Raw genomic sequence first — 17947 nt, forward strand, 5'->3', positions numbered from 1 at the left:
CACTCAATGAGATGGGATTGGATAGATGATGGACACCAGGGAGTGAGCATTCAATGAGATGGGATGGGGTTGACTAGATGATGGAGACCAGGGAGTGAGCACTCAATGAGATGGGATGGGATTGACTAGATTATGGAGACCAGGGAGTGAGCATTCAATAAGATGGGATGCATGATAGGAGATAGGTGTGTGAGAACAGAAAGATTGGAAGGATAGATGGGAGTAAGCACCCAATGAGAGAGGGAAGTGAGCACTCAGTGATGTACGGGGACTGAAATAGAAGTGAGCATTCAGTGGGACAGGATAGGGCCTGGAGTATGATAGATAGGAGTGAGGGTTCAATGAGAGAGGAAAAGGGGCTGAAGAATGGACATGGAAGGGGGGGGGCACTTAATGTGATCAGCTGAGTGATGGAGGAAGTGAAGTGTGTACTCAAGTAAATAGAACAACTGATGGAGACAGGAGAGTGAGCACTCAATGAAAATGGCTGATTGACAATGGAGTGAGCACTCAGTGGGATGGAGTAACGACTGGATAATAGGTGAGAGTGAGCACTCAATGAAATGGGGTGATTTACAGTGACAGTGGAGTGAACACTCAGTAGGACAGAGAAAGGACTGGATGATAATAGGTGAAAGTGAGCACTCAATGAAATGGGGTGACTGATGGTGACAGCGGAGTGAGCACTCAGTGGGATGGAGTAAGGACTGGATAATAGGTGAGAGTGAGCACTTAGTGAAATGGGGTGATTGACAGTGACAGTGGAGTGAGCACTCAGTAGGACAGACTAAAGAATAGATGATAATAGATGAGAGTGAGCACTCAATGAAATGGGGTGACTGATGGTGACAAGGGCAGGGGCACTTAGTGATATAGGAGGGGAGCGAGCCTCAGTGAGAGGGGCTGGAGAGAGGGATTCAGTGAGGTGAGCCAAATGATGGAGGAAGTGAAGTGCCCACTTAGCAGAGGGGTGAGTGTAATGGCATATAGGTGTATGTGTGACAGCACTGGCACAGGAGAGAGTTTAGGTGAATGAGAGAGATGAGGCAGACTAGGGATGGAAGGGAAAGAGAGATAAGTAGTGGATTTCAGGGTGTGAGCTCTCTGGATGATGGATGTGAGGGAGAGTGGGCATCCCATACAGAGGAGAGGGCTCAGTGATGGAGATTCTGTAGGAGTGGGCTCCAGAGACTAGGACATAGAGAGGTGGGAGTGGGCACTCTGTGAGCTGGGAGTACAATATATTGGGGAGCTGAGTGATGGAGACAGGTACATGAGAGAGCTGAGTGATGGAGACAGGTACATGAGAGAGCTGAGTGATGGGCACACCATGAGCTGGCTGTGTGATGGAGACAGGGCAGTGGGCACCTCAGGAGAGAGCGCAGTGATGGAGACAAGGAGAGGGCACAGCATGAGGAGGCAGAGAGATGGAGACAGGGCAGTGGGCACTCCATGAAGCAGGGTCTGAGTGATGGATATAGGGCAGTGAGCACTCCATGAGGCGGCAGAGGGGCTGGGTGATGGAGACAGGGGAGTGGGCACTCCATGAGACAGGGGCTGGTTGGGGAGGGGATGGAGGAGGAGGGAGCCAGTGAGCGGCTGGAGGAGCAGTAGATGCCAGGCTGTGGCTGCTGCAGGCAGTGAGGACGGAGCCGCTCTGCTCGGGCTCTTACATTCGGGCGCCGTCGCTTTTCTCACCCGGCGGGTGGGGGCTTCTTGCAGGGGATGTGCCCGCAGCAAGGCAGGGCTCCGGGGATGCCCGGTTTGCACTCAGGCGTGTGAAGCAGATGGAGGTACCGGGGTCGGCATGGGAGTGATGAGCTGCCCCGGGCTCAGCGCCCTGCTGTTGCCCCTCTTGCACCTGGCACTGGGTAAGTGACCCCCCACACAGGGGCGCTATTTGCAACCAGCTGTTATTAACTCTTGCGCTGTCGTTGTTGTGTCACTTGAAGATGCTATAAATAGTGATGCCCGTCAACATCTGTATATATCCTGGCTCCCCGAAGTGTGTGCACCCCTATATGTCTCTGTGCCTTGGTAGCCCCGTCTACGTCTGTTTGCGCTCAGTATACCTAGGCATTGTGTGGGTGACCCCTACATCCCTGCACTTCTGTGTATGTCTGCACCCCAACATGCCTGTAGTCGGATCCATGTCTGTAGCTGCGCCCCTACAATGATGTTTATAGTGCTGTATATGTTTGTATTTGCACCCCTACATTTCTGTAGTCCTATAAATGTCTGTCCATGCCTGAAGTCCTATAGATGACTATATGTGCACCCCCATATGCCTGTGTACGTGTACCCTCCGTCTTCTCTCTGCTCCCTGGAGATAGATGGGGAGTTTTGGAGCAGCTCCTTCTTCTTCATTCCTTCTTTTTCATTCCTTCATTCTTCTCCTTGGCTTCTCCCTCTAGAGCAGTCTCTTCTACCCTGGGATCAGCCTGTGTATTAGATCCTTCTCTCTGTATATCTCCTATCTGCTACTTTGTGATGTGACTAGTCCGTTTTTGTAGGGATCTGCTCCACACTGCAACATTGTGGTACCCTATTTATGGGAAAGAAGTGTCTCCGAATACAAGATCCGCCTGTGATCTCTATAGAGGATTACTCACACACCCTATGGGATGTAAATGTACAGGATTGCCCTGTGTCCCTGTATAGACAGTACTGTGTATGTAGCAGTCCCTATACTAGAAGTTGTTGCACTGTTCTAGGTTGGTGCTCTATTATTTCCCTGTGTTGCACTATTCTACAATCCTGTCCTTATATGACTGCTATTCCTATATGTTTAACCTTCCACGTATGCTACACTGCTGTTACCCAGTCTTTGGAGGTTTCTTATACCCTGAATACCTGTTCTATGGATACTTCTCCAGTATGTGCTTTGTACAGAGCTGGGAATAATACTCTGCTCCCTTATCACAGTCATATATATGCCATGTGCCAGGTATATGGTATTGTACTATATGATACAAGGTTTATATGTCACATTTATCATGCCATTCCTATAGGGAATTCTTCAGGCTTATATCTTTATCTATATATTTTCATATTGTAGCCTATTTTATGCCTCTAACTTTATTGTTGTGCTGCATGATTTAGATTAGTTGTATACAGCTCCTGTCATGATGGACGTGTGTTTAGATTTTTCCATCAGCAGGGAGCAATCTGTCATGAAGTTCTCACTGTCCTGATAATATCCCTGCATGTTTTATGTATGTAGCCTATTTATGAAGATATAACTCTGCGTGTAGAGACTCTGCTACAATATGACGGCGCATGTAGGGTCATGATATCACGGTGTATGGATGGTCTCTGTCATGATAGGATGGCACATGTAGGGTGTTTGCCAAGATATGGTGGTGCATGTAGGGTCTATGTCAAGATATGATTTTGCATGTAGGTTCTCTGTCATGATATGATGGTGCATGTAGGGGCTCTGCCATGACACAAAGGTGCATGTAGGGTCTCTGTCATGATATGATGGTGCATGTAGGGTTGCTGTTATGATTTGATGGTCTTTGCCACGATATGGTGGTGCATATATGATCTATATCATGATATCAAAGTGTATGGACAGTCTTTGTCATGATAGGTTGGCACATGTAGGATGTTTGCCAAGATATGTTGGTGCATGTAGGATCTCCGTCATGATATAATAGTTCATGTAAGGTCACTGTCATGATATAATTGGACATGCATGTTCTCTTCCATGATAAAGTGGTTCAAGTGGATGTATTTTTGGTGACATAAAGTCAGTCCTCTGTCATATGAGTTGGCATAAACAGCTTTGCCCTGATATGACTGTTCATTTGTCACGATATATCATGTATTTACCTCTGGTATATAGTACATTTGGCATGATGTGATATGGTTCTGACATTCTGAACATATTGCATTACTTGTTTTTGCTTTGTGTGTAGCTCTTTCTGTATATGTTTATGTAGATCATTCTTCTGTCATTATACACAGTGTCCATATGGTAATATACTGTATATGTCCACTGATGATATAGAGTTCTTCTTGACAAGACATGGAGTCTATGCTCTAATATTAAGGGAGTGGACATTTTTCTAGGGAAGGTTATAAATAATTTAATGAAAAAAGCTATATCATGATACATGGGAAGTTTCTATATAGCATGTGGAGTCATCATGGCAGATGAACATACTGCTCGTCGTAACATGCAAGTAGAGTGGGACTTAGTATGATATATAGTATGTGTATATCTAGGTATATATAACTACTATATGTTGTTCTATATGTGGTGCTCTCTATTGTGATATACATGTACAGTATATTCCTATTCTGTGCTGCCTTGATATACTTGTTATATGTACATTGCTCTTATGTGCCGCGCTCTCTATCATGATATACTCAGTATATGTACATTCCTCCTATGTGTAATGGTCCCTGTCGTGATATACTCCGTATATGTACATCCCTCTTAAGTAGGATTGAGCTGATCTTGAGATTTCAGGATCGATTTTAAAATCCGATTTCCGATCATTTTCCAGCCAATCGCGATTGTGAAATTTGCTCGATCGCTGATCGGGATCTGATCTTTTCCAATCCCGATCGCTCAACCCTACTCTTAGGTTTGGCGGTCCCTGTCATGATATACTCTGTATATGCACATTCCTGCTGTGTGTGGTGGTCTTGTGATATATTCAGTACACATTCTTACTTTATGTACAGTGGTCTTTATTGTGATATCCTCTATATATGTACATTCCACCTATGTGTGGTGGTTTTCAGCGTGATATCCTCTGCAAATGTACTCTCCATCTATGTGAGGCGGTCTTTATCATGATATCCTCTGCATATGTACACCCCACATGTGTGCAGTGATCACTATCGTGATATAATCAGATGTGCAGTGGTTTCTATCGTGATACACGATGAGTACATTCCTACTATGTGCTATGGTCTCTATCGTGATATATTCAGTGTATGCACATTCCTCTCTATTATATACACATATTACTCCTATGTGATATGGTCTCTATCGTGATATATTCAGTGTATGCACATTCCTCTCTATTATATACACAGATTACTCCTATGTGCTATGGTCCCTATCGTGATATATTCAGTGTATGCACATTCCTCTCTATTATATACACATATTACTCCTATGTGCTATGGTCCCTATCGTGATATATCCAGTGTATGCACATTCCTCTCTATTATATACACAGATTACTCCTATGTGCTATGGTCCCTATCGTGATATATCCAGAGTATGCACATTCCTCTCTATTATATACACATATTACTCCTATGTGATATGGTCTCTATCGTGATATATTCAGTGTATGCACATTCCTCTCTATTATATACACAGATTACTCCTATGTGTGGCGGTCTCTATCGTGATATATTCAGTGTATGCACATTCCTCTCTATTATATACACAGATTACTCCTATGTGTGGCGGTCTCTATCGTGATATATTCAGTGTATGCACATTCCTCTCTATTATATACACAGATTACTCCTATGTGTGGCGGTCTCTATCGTGATATATTCAGTGTATGCACATTCCTCTCTATTATATACACAGATTACTCCTATGTGCTATGGTCTCTATCGTGATATATTCAGTGTATGCACATTCCTCTCCATTATATACACAGATTACTCCTATGTGCTATGGTCCCTATCGTGATATATTCAGTGTATGCACATTCCTCTCCATTATATACACAGATTACTCCTATGTGCTATGGTCTCTATCGTGATATATTCAGTGTATGCACATTCCTCTCCATTATATACACAGATTACTCCTATGTGCTATGGTCTCTATCGTGATATATTCAGTGTATGCACATTCCTCTCTATTATATACACAGATTACTCCTATGTGCTATGGTCTCTATCGTGATATATTCAGTGTATGCACATTCCTCTCTATTATATACACAGATTACTCCTATGTGCTATGGTCCCTATCGTGATATATCCAGTGTATGCACATTCCTATCTATTATATACACATATTACTCCTATGTGATATGGTCTCTATCGTGATATATTCAGTGTATGCACATTCCTCTCTATTATATACACAGATTACTCCTATGTGTGGCGGTCTCTATCGTGATATATTCAGTGTATGCACATTCCTCTCTATTATATACACAGATTACTCCTATGTGTGGCGGTCTCTATCGTGATATATTCAGTGTATGCACATTCCTCTCTATTATATACACAGATTACTCCTATGTGTGGCGGTCTCTATCGTGATATATTCAGTGTATGCACATTCCTCTCTATTATATACACAGATTACTCCTATGTGCTATGGTCTCTATCGTGATATATTCAGTGTATGCACATTCCTCTCCATTATATACACAGATTACTCCTATGTGCTATGGTCCCTATCGTGATATATTCAGTGTATGCACATTCCTCTCCATTATATACACAGATTACTCCTATGTGCTATGGTCTCTATCGTGATATATTCAGTGTATGCACATTCCTCTCTATTATATACACAGATTACTCCTATGTGCTATGGTCTCTATCGTGATATATTCAGTGTATGCACATTCCTCTCCATTATATACACAGATTACTCCTATGTGCGGCGGTCTCTATCGTGATATATTCAGTGTATGCACATTCCTCTCCATTATATACACAGATTACTCCTATGTGCGGCGGTCTCTATCGTGATATATTCAGTGTATGCACATTCCTCTCCATTATATACACAGATTACTCCTATGTGCGGCGGTCTCCATCGTGATACGCTCGGTACATGTACATCCATCCCGTGTGCTGTTTGTCTCTGTCAGTCCAGCTCAGTCTCTCTTTCGCTCCTCTGAACAATCTCCTCTTTGTAGGCGCCCTGTTTCCTCTCTCTCTCTGTGCAGGATCATGTCTCCCCCTTCTGCCTTCTTTCTCCTCTTTAGATTGATTTTATTTTCTTGTTTGGTTAAATCCTGTACTCCCCCTGCACACACTGGGGCTCCTGTGCTGCCGTGAGCTGTTGTCGCTGTCACTGTGGACGTTCATGTATCTGATTGTCACAGGGATGAATGGCGTTCTGCATAATAACCCCTATAGCGGGGTAAATTGGAGGCTATGAATAGTCTGAGGAATCAGGGCTGCATCCACTGTGTTCCCCAGGTAACTGGTGTCACCGCATGGACTGGTTGTACTATAATGGCAGGTGTACAGTATCTACAGTCAGGAGCAGCTCTGCTGACTGATCCCATAAGTGATCTGGTCTAATATCATTGTATAATGAGAAGATCTTCAACTTTCTAATAGTCTTTGTGATTCAATCCCCTCCCCCTATTTTCAGTATCTCTGCTTGCTGTCAGTAAAGTGGGGCATTCTGGTTCCCATTCAATGGATGAAAACATTTGCATGATAAAACAGCAAATATATGAGAAAACGTATACACTGCAATGAGCCATACAACTGTTTCAGTAGAGGGGCATGCATATTGCTGACCTATCTATCGATCTGTGATTTGGTGGGGGTGTGATACAAACCAGGACCCCTGCCCAACAACTCTCGAAGAGGCTTCAGAGCTTAGAAGCACTGCAACCTTTTTGCTATTCCGATGACATCACGTTGATCACTCACAGGGTACAGCAGCAGCTCAGTCCCACTCAAATGAATGGGGCTGCACTGTAATAACAAGCTGTGCTTGGTAGTCATAATATCAGGGGCGTCCCAGACGTTTGACCCCCACCAATCACATATTAATGACCCAAGGATAGGTCATCAATTAAAAAGTTGTCGAAAACCCTTTATTGTAATTATACAGTCTGAAGTTTTAGCAAACTCTCAGCTTCAGCAGCATAACTGGGCCCCAGTGCAAAATCTATAATGGGGCCCCTAACTACCAAGTGCCATTTAGAAGAGTGGTATATTTTATGTGGCAGACCGACCATTGGAGTCCCCTCAGGATCTAGGGCCCAGTAGAGATTGCTACCACTGGACCCTTTATAGTTAAAGGGGTTCTACCATTAAAATCTAATTTTTTTGTAGATCACACTTAGGAATAGCCTTAAGAAAGGCTATTCTTCTCCTACCTTTAGATGTCTTCCCCGTGCCACCTTTCAGTAGAAATCCTGGTTGTCGTCTGTATGCAAATTAATACTCTTACAGCACTGGGGGCGTCCCCAATGCCACGAGAGAACTCTCCAGCGACACCTCTATCTTTTTCAGGAACGGCATCACTCCGTATCTTCTTCTGGAGCTGGGTTCAAACCTTTATGCCTTGGGCCTCGGGCAGAGCCGACTGTGCATGCCGACAGGCCCACTTAGTGTGTAAGGGGCCATTTTTCTTGTGGCTGCGGGCATACGCAGTCTGCTCTGCCCGAGGCCTAGAAGTTTGAACCCAGCTCCAGAAGAAGACGTGCAGAGAGGCACGTTCCTGAAGAAGATGGAGGTAGCATTGGGGACACCTCCAGTGCTGTTTGAGTGTTGGAGACCCGCCTCCAGTGCTGCGAGAGAACTCATTTGCATACAGATGAAAACCAGGATTTCTACCGAACGGCGGGGCGGAGAAGACATCTAAAGGTAGGAGAAGAATAGCCTTTCTTAAGGCTATTCCTACGTGTGATCTACAAAAAATTTAGATCTGCCATCTAGGATCTTGAGTTTGATTCACACATGGCAGATACTTTCTACTATGGAAAAATCTAGGGCTTTGGAGTCCATAGGCCGAACCATTGACTCCTTATCAGACCACCATAGTCAGACAGAAGCGATAAATCTTCTCTAATTCATGTTAGTGATTATATTCCTATAAAAGTAAATAGGTAACAAACTATGCATCTACATAATTCTACAATCCCAATAATTGTATATAATAATTAGAAATAATTCCTCATTTTACGTTGAAGCTGGAACTTTTTCCCACCTCCGCTCGAAACTGGCCCCAACTCCAACTCTACAACCCTGGAGAAATCTGAAGGTCAAAATGAAAATCTACAAAAAATGTTCTATTTGCTTTGACTTGAATGTTTTCAACCCTATCCATGTGTATTGTACTGTTCCTGCAGAGCGCATTGTGCAGAATCCACATTGAATATATGAGACAAATCCTCCATGTCTGAACATGACCTTAAAATAGAATTGAGGAACTATATAACACAAAGTTACAAGGTCGCAGAACTTTTCATTACGCAATGATTAATGATCTACATAAAGTGAAGAACATCGCTTGTCACCATGACACGTGTTGTGAGATAGCTGGAAATCTTTGTGATACTTTTGAAGAAACCTTTAAGTAGGCCATAGCACTTCTCCCGAGGATGCAGCTCATGAGGTCATAGTTGTCTCCATTATGGGATAGAAGAGGGTTCACCTACATGGGGTGGCTTCCATTGTCCAACTTAATGTGACCATCTATTACATAGGGTTAAGGGGATATCGTCACTCCTTAGGGAGAGACCACCATTTAAGTGTGTGGAGTCTTATTAAGCCATAGACACTCCACTGTGAAGAGGATCATGGGAAGAATATGCAAATCTGTCTTCCATGATGTAAATAAGAAGACAGTGCCTCACTCATGCAGCCCAATAGAGGGCGCGCCCTTTAACATCATGCCCGACCTTCCCAGAGGCCTTTGCTGCAAACGATGTGGGATTTTAGCAAGCCAGTCTTCTCAGTCGAGGACAGCTGTTTTGATCTGATTGGATCTCTTCAGCCCGGCGCAGAGAAGACTGACTTGGCAGAGGTGAGAGGCTTCTAGACAGGGTTAAGGGGATATCGTGAGACCACCATTTAGGTTTGTGGAGTCTTATTAAGCCATAGATGCTCCACTGTGAAGAGGATCATGGGAAGAATATGCAAATCTGTCTTCCATGATGTAAATAGGAAGACAGTGCCATCATTTGCAGCAAAGGCCTCTGGGAAGGTCGGGCATGATGTTAAAGGGAGCGCCCTCTATCGGGCTGCATGACTGAGACTCTGTCTTCCTATTTACATCATGGAAGACAGATTTGCATATTCTTCCCATGAACATTTATTACATAGTCATTTATTTTAACTCTATGTAACGGTACATTTTCCTCGCAGTGGCCACTTGGAGTATTAAGGCCTCATGTACACGACCGCCATTGGGAATAGAAGTACGTTTCAATGGACCTATACACATAGCCGCTGTTTAAGAGCCTCAAATTATGGAGTAGGTCCTATACCAGGCCACATTCAATAGAATGGATAGGTCAGTGAAAGCTACAGATGATACCAGGACACCAACCCATGCCGTTATCATTGGCTCGCAGACGGCCTTACTATTCATCTAACTAGCTTTATCCTAATAAGGGTTATCCGTAAAGAAGAAGTGACTGTGTGATACAAACTGTTGTCTGTAGAAACTCCTCCATACCCCCAAAATGAAGACAAAATGATCAGACTGGTACTAGGTTCTTCTTCTAGACCACATAGGCCTAGTTGGGGTGACAGCTCTGTCTGCATTGTTCATGTTCTCCGATGGGGGATTCTGCTACAAAAAATCCATTAGGGTGAATTTATCATTCCCTCTACACTAGTCTCCTGGAATGGAGGAATGATATTGAGGTGACCGTTTGGCACAAGGCGCTTTCTTACACCTCCAGCCATGGCAGATGTATTATATCTCATCATATGATACGCCAGTCTTTATAAATCTGCCCCAATGTTTAGTCCCCTCTCAATACTTTCTTAGCACCATTAGCAAAGATCTGTCCATAAAAGTGATATATAATACAAAGCTCAGATAATGAAGGGAGATGCGGCTCCATTAACGTGAATGTTCCTGAGCACCATTATTATTTATTTGTTTCAATTCCCAAAACTCTAAAATGTTTAGTTGGGTAATTTCTCTAAATATCTTTACTGGTCAAAGTGTTGTTTTAGTGATACTTAACTCCCGAGTTCTAGCTACTTGCAGCCACCACTAGGTGGAGCCCAAGTCTTACTGCATGTCACATATACATAAAGTAGAGAGTTGCTCTTAAAGGGAGCCCAAAATGCTTCCCAAACCAATAATAGTGTCATGTAGGCACCTTTAGGGCTCGTTCACACGGGCACTAAGGGGGCGGATTATGGAGCGTAATCCACGTCATAATCCACCCTCTCACAATGGTGGTCTATGTAGACCACTAGGCATGTTGCCGCTCACGGAAAAAAACAAGCGGGCTGCCTTTTCTTCAGGTGGACAAGCCGTGGCATCTGCCTGGTGGCAGCAACCTCCAGAGTTGACACATTCATTTGAGCCTGCACCGGAGGGGGAAGCCGTGATTGTCAGAAGCCGTGACAGTCGTGGCAGGCGGGTTTTGACCCGAGAGTGACGCGGCTCCCCACGTCACTCTCGGTGCCAAAATCCACCGTACCACCCCCCGTGTGAACTAAGCCTTAAGAGAGGTAGGAACATACCTTTGTAACCCTAAACAGATGAAGCAATGCAAAGATAATCATTATGTTATGGATATGCAAATCAGTCGGCAAGTGCACTGGGGGTGGGGACTGAGGTGCCAGATTTGCCTACAGACAGCTATGACTCAAACGGAGGCTGAAAATATCGTCCATAGCTAAAGGAACGCTGGTGTCAAATGATTCGAGAGGAGAGCTGGAGCACTTGTGACCATCTATATTGACCCTGCCCCTGGTGCACTTGAGGCTGATTTGCATATATATAAAAAGATGATTACGTCTGCATCGTTTTATCAGTTTGAGGCTATAAAAGTATGTTTCTGCTCTTATTAAAAGTCCCTAAAAGACACTGTTATGGGTTTGGTAGGCATTTTGTACCTAGCGGACTCCCAGATCGACAGGCTAAGGAAATAATCGACACTGATGGAGAAAAACCCTTTCAGCTCCCTCTAGTGGTGACTTGAGGCTGCTAAAACTTTATCATGTACCTCTAAGCAGAGGCTTTGGAGCTCTGTCATCGAAAAACAGAGCTCTGATCAGTATAAAGATCTATTAAGAAGTTAATCAGTACTGAATGTTGACATTTTGGTAAAAAGTTGACATTCATTTAAGGGCGAAATTCAGTGTAAACTGAAGATTTCTGAATTAAGCAGAAAAAAAAGACCTGACAACTATTTGGATTGGTTAATGTACACTGCCTGGGATCAATAGTACGTCGCATGCTTATTCCTCTCTCCAGGTTGTCGGCCCGGTATTATCTGTAAATCCGTCCATTTTTTCGGTTTAGCAACATTACCTTGGAAAGTCTGAAAAGAAAGATCTCGCTCTGTACTGTACGTTTTCGCACGACTCCTGCCGAGATATTGATATATCCGGACTCCTTGGCGTTGCACAGAAATGTCACACAAAATTACCGCCGGAGACGGAGAGTTGTGGAGAGTTTTTGTTCCGCAGACCGGTTCTTATTAAAATGGTAACACTCCGATTTTTTATTAAACACCATTTGTAGTCGGCGCTGCCAATAAGGCTGAAGTGCTCTCAATCACTTGTGTCTCTGGTAATGTGCGTCCCACACCTCATTGTTCTGTAAATGTCTTGCAAGTAATGAGCAATTTGTGCGAGTCTGGGCTGAGCCGCGCTCTCGTCCTCGATTGGCCGGTAATGGGCTTTCTCTATTCTCCGTCTCTGTGTTGTTTTGAGAGATTTACATTCACCTTTTATTCCAAGAAATCCTAAGATATAAAATTGTCTAATGCAAATAGACTCTTCAAGCATTGTATCTGAGAAATATGGCAAGTGTATGGGGGAAGAGGGTTCCCGTAGTAGTCTCCTGCTGCATGCAAGGCCTTCATGTCCATTGCAGTAGTACAAAGATGGAGGCGATTTATGTCAAAAGTGGATCTTATTAAAGTCAATGGGATAGGTATTATGTCCTTTCCAGGACTTGCAGAACACTGGAGTTCACGCAGGGCATTTTGGTCCACCTGAAAATCCTGACCAAGAAGACGGCTCCCATTGAAATCAATGGGAGCCGGTCAGTTCTTTTCTCCGGAAGCGAGATGCTCATTCTTCAGGCCGATTCGTCTCGCGACATCCGCCTGAAAACACTCCTTGGAAGCGGTTACCTGGAAAATCCACGGATCCTATAGACTGTAATGGGGTCCGTGCGGTTTCCGCACGAAACATGTGGAGAGAAAAGCGCTGCTTGCAGGACTTTTCTCTCTGCATGTTTTGTGCGGAAACCACATGAGCTCCATTATAGTCTATGGGGTCCATGGATTTTACAGGTAACCGCTTTTTTATGCATATAGGTTTCCATTCAGTCCCCATCAGATTCCCTGAACGCAGGTGTGAACCTGTGTGGCCTTAGATAGTCGCCAGATGACAACTCCAGTCTGTTTCCTGACACCCCCATACACTTGCACGCTCTGCTTGACCAGAAGCCGTGTTATCACTACTTAAGGGCTACTGCCATATGTTGCAGAATACTTTTTTTGTTTTGTTTTTTGAATCAAAGCCAAGAGTGGATTTACTAGAAGGGAGATGTATAAGGGCTTCCTTTATATTTCCCATTCCTTTTGAAGCCAGACAAAAAAGCAGCTTTTACACAACCCGTGGCTTCAACCTAAGGGAATTGGCTTTCCTGGCCACCTTTCGGCGTGTGAAGTCTTACAAACCATACACACTCTGCTAAGAATCCTGGGAAAAGAATATGAATATAATTTCTCCTTGGTAGAAAAAGGAAAACTTTAGCAAGGTTTGGAAGAAACCTAGTGAAATGATCTGGGATTCAATGCAAACCAGAATAGGAAGAGAGTCCCGTCTGCAGACAGTTTTGGGGGTTGCCCCTCATCAGTGTGAAGCAGGGTACTGTTTCGCTGTGTGAAAGGTCTTCTATATGTTCTGAAAGGGGCAAGGCGAAAAAAATTGTCACCAGACTCTTCTAGCTGTGTCTTATCTCTCTGAGAAGCATCACATCACACATGTTGAAATAAGAAACCTCTTACTTTCCCCCCCTGACATCCCAGGGACAGTCTGACTCCTAATACTACAATAATACATTGTAACAAAATTTAACAAGAAGAGACAAATCTGTGCTGATTGATTTAGTTTACAGAAGATTGTCTTGACATGATAGGCTTATAGTAAACTTCAGCTGTGATAAATATTGGGGAGGATTTAGTTACATTGTATTGTAGAGTTAAAGGTTGGACTTGATGGACTAATGTCTTTATCCAACCTCATCTACTATGTAACTATTAGAGATGAGCGAACAGTAAAATGTTCGAGATATCGATACTTGTTTCGAGTAGCCCCTCAATATTCGACTACTCAAATCGAATATCGAACCCTATTATAGTCTATGGGGGAAAATGCTCGTTTCAGGGGTAGGCAACGTTCGATCAAATTATACTTACCAAGTCCACGAGTGAGGGTCGGGCTGGATCCTCCGAGAAGTCTTCTCCTGCAGCGTCCCCGCAGCATCTTCCGGCTCTGAATTCACTCTGCCAGGCATCGGACCTGGGCAGAGCCGACTGCGCATGCCCGCACTACAAGCGGCCCGATGCCTGGCAGAGTGGATTCAGAGCCGGAAGACGCCGCGGGGAAGCTGCACGGAGAAGACTTCTAAAGGTAGGAGAAGAACCAGCGTTGATTGGCCGACTGTATAGCATTCGGCCAATCAATGCTGGTTCTGCATCGAACTTTTCCATTCGAATAGCGAGTGGTACTTGATCGAGTACGAGTATTTTGAATACCGTAGTATTCGATCGAATATCTACTCGATCGAGTACTACTCGCTCATCTCTAGTAACTATGTAACTATGTATGTACATTCTGGTGTAGATGGGTGAATGTGGTGCAGCTTTCACGCATGGCTCCTTTCTTGTACCAAAGAGGCGTCACGTTGTTCCTTTTGTGCCCCACTCATCAGAGCAAGGTGGGCCAGGATGGGGATATCTTGACCTAAAATATCTCAAATCAGGACGATGGCATGAGTTAAATACCAAGAATCCCTCTGGGTTCTGGACCAATTGGGTGAGAAGGAGTAGGATAGAGCATGCACAAACCAAATGGGTCACAGGAAATCTCCAACAACTTTATTTAGTACCAAGCACAACACGTTTCGGGCTGGGCCCTTTCTCAAGTGCAATTACAACTGGCTGGTAACCTGCCCTAAGTGAAGCAGTATATCGTCGCTCGGTGTCTCTCCTTTTTGTACTTTGATGGCATGAGATAGGCCGGGGCCCCACGTGGCGTAAATGCCGGTGAAAAAAGATGCAATGTGTACCAGTCCTTACAAACTGGAATCCCATCCACACACATACGCTGCGATTTGCAAAAATGGGAATTGCAGCATGTGAGTTATAGCTACGGAAACTCCAGCGGTTTCCCTGTAGGTATAATGGAAGGAGAACGGAAATCTGGTCGGACTTGCTGTGACTAGTGCACATCGCTTTTCTGCCGTGGCCCTCACCTTAGACCAGACCAGTTCCTGACGCTGTAGCTTTCACTTGTGTTGCATTCCGTTCATTGCACCATTATACAGTATGGTATTATACAGTACAATGGTGCGATCGTTGGCAGGTGGCGTTTCGGCGGCATGTCGCTATCGCAGCTTGAGCAGGCAGTTATTAAATAGAAAAGCATTCTGCCTCTGGATGCAAATGAGAATGTTCCAGTTTTCTTGCAGCCATCAAAGATCTTGAAGATGATAAAGAATTGCCACGAAATATATTGTGAGGTTACAGAACACTATGTAATTATATAAACTCGGGAAACTCTTCAGCTGCCTTTGTCTAATGCGCTTGCACTTAGCAGTACGACATTGGCAGGAGGCAGCAATTCTTATCTGCACATTTTTGTTAGTTTAGAAATGTGCCATGAAGTTTTTTTTTTTCCTCCTGAATGTTATGGATTTGAGAGTTTGTCGAGTTTGTTTCACAGCTCGCCTCCATCTGCTGTATGGTAAATAAGCGTTCTGTCTATGTGACACATTGTACGGGCCTCGTTCATAAGCTGCAAAATACTCTTAAAAATAGCTCTCATTAATCACATGAAATAATGGCAAACTTTCCCGATCCGTCTCAGCGCTGGCTGGGATTGTATGAGACCGCCGCAGGATAGACCTGGATACAAGGCGTACGCTGGATAGACCGTAAAAATGTCTTCATTTCGGTGAAGCCAAACTCAGCGCTGCGTTTAAGATTAACCTGAGGGGTGAGATGTGATAACCTGTCGCAGCCGGTAATTAATGCATGGAGCCTGCTAATTGGGAGCTAATAATAAGTGGTGATAATTATTCCTACAGATGTTGCTGCTCGTTGACCTGCAGCGAGGAACTTGGAAGTAAAGGGGTTAATTGGTCGGCGAGCTGGACTGTTCTCTGAATGGTTTACAGTCCGCAAAGTGGGCGTAGTATTGGGAAAAGGAGATGATGGGAACCATGGAGGGGGTTGTGTTCAATATCTGCTCCATCAACAACAAAAATGAAGGCCTTTTCAGCCTCTAGTTGACACCACCACATTGCTAACCACATATGATAGCAATAGTGGGTGCCCTGTCCATTAAAACGTGGAATGGACCCTCTTTATCTGTGGCTAACACACAGGTGTAACACTTAGGGTAAGTTCAGATGGGATTTTTTAGATTGGAACCTGAAGCGGCCTCCACTTCAGGTTCTGATCCAGAAGTGGGGTAGCCGCGACTGAAAGTGGTGCACTGCAATGGCATACAGCTGCGCACTCCCCTCTGGATTAGGCCCAATGAATGGGTTTAGTCAGGAGGAGGCGTTGTGTCTTCAGGCCAAATCGTGAGGCGAGACATCCTGAAGAATGAGGGCGCCGGATGAAAAAGGTCCTGAGCGGCTCCCATTGATTTTAATGGGAGCCGCAGAGACAAGTTGTACCCCACTATAGCTACGACCTGTGACTTGGTGAGATCTATAGTGTGTCCATTCATTTGGGTACTGTTATGCTGGGACATGTCTACAGTCAGGGTTTTCCCTAAGCCCCCTCACTTCTCATAGATCATTGTATTGATAGGTTAAGACTGAGGTCTTAGGGTCAGAGCACACAGAGTTTTTGGGTGCTCATTTTGACGCTGAATCCGCGTCAGAATCCACGTGGAAAAACGCCTCCCCATAGACTTCTATGGGTTCTGCTGAATTTTTTTTCTACTTACGGCGGATTCTGCCTGCAAAAACCAACGCATTCAATGGAATGTGAAACTTCTGCGTCGCGGATTTGGTTGTGGAATTGGTAAATAAAGTTGGATTTAGTAGACAGGAAAAGTATGAAACCTTCCTATATATTTGCTGTTCCTTTTGCAGCCATTCTTGGTTTTGACTCAAGAAACCGCAGCAAAATCTGCAAGAAAAAAAAGCAGCTTTTCTGCAACGTGGGGCCCATGGATCGGAAACGCCACGATTTGCCCACAGCGGAGACACTACGGGAAAAATCGTGTCGTTGTACAGTGCAGGCAGAGTGGATGGGATTCATGCGAATCCCATCCCCACTTTGCGGAAAAGATCGCAGCGCGGATACGCTGTGATTTGCAAAGCCGTTGCGGCTTTGCAAATCGCAGCATGTCAATTATATCTACGGAAACGCCGGCCTGTGACCTTTCTCTTAAAAGCGCTGCGGAAAGAACCGCAATGCGTTCACGCAGCGGTTCTTCCCACAGCGTTTTAGTGCCTGTGGGGCCTTAGAGTAAGTGTTGCGTGCTGCGTTTTGTTTTTAACCAAAGAGTGGATTTAGCAAAAGGGAAAAATACAAGAGATTCATTTATATTTCCATTCCTAGGACTGGGTCATTGTGTTCTGATAGTGCTGGTGTGAGCCCAGCCTGATGCAATGCAAGTGGTTTATATCTGCGCTGAAAATCTACAGAAAGTCGACTTGAAATTTTCACCACAGGACAATTACTGTGCTACTGTTTTCCCTGCATCTTGGTGTAAATCTCCTTCACTATGGTGCTAGTGTAATATGCCCGAATCTGGGCGACAAATCCTCGTTGTGTTATCTGGCCGGCGTGAGTATACCCTAACTGGA

General features: G+C 44.4%; 1 protein-coding gene across 3 annotated transcripts in view; it reads left to right on the top strand.

Moving 5' to 3' along the window:
• The first annotated feature begins 1606 nt into the window (after positions 1 to 1606).
• The window catches only part of IGSF21 (immunoglobin superfamily member 21), a 421781-nt gene continuing 405440 nt past the window's right edge, over positions 1607 to 17947 (top strand). For all 3 annotated transcript variants that reach the window (XM_075277850.1, XM_075277852.1, XM_075277851.1), the window contains exon 1: positions 1607 to 1871. In XM_075277850.1, the coding sequence (XP_075133951.1) occupies positions 1808 to 1871 (64 nt within the window). In that variant the 5' untranslated portion in view covers positions 1607 to 1807. The remainder of the gene's footprint in view (positions 1872 to 17947) is intronic.

Source organism: Leptodactylus fuscus, chromosome 6 (genome assembly GCF_031893055.1).
Source record: "Leptodactylus fuscus isolate aLepFus1 chromosome 6, aLepFus1.hap2, whole genome shotgun sequence".
In the NCBI taxonomy this organism is placed as follows: Eukaryota; Metazoa; Chordata; class Amphibia; order Anura; family Leptodactylidae; genus Leptodactylus; species Leptodactylus fuscus.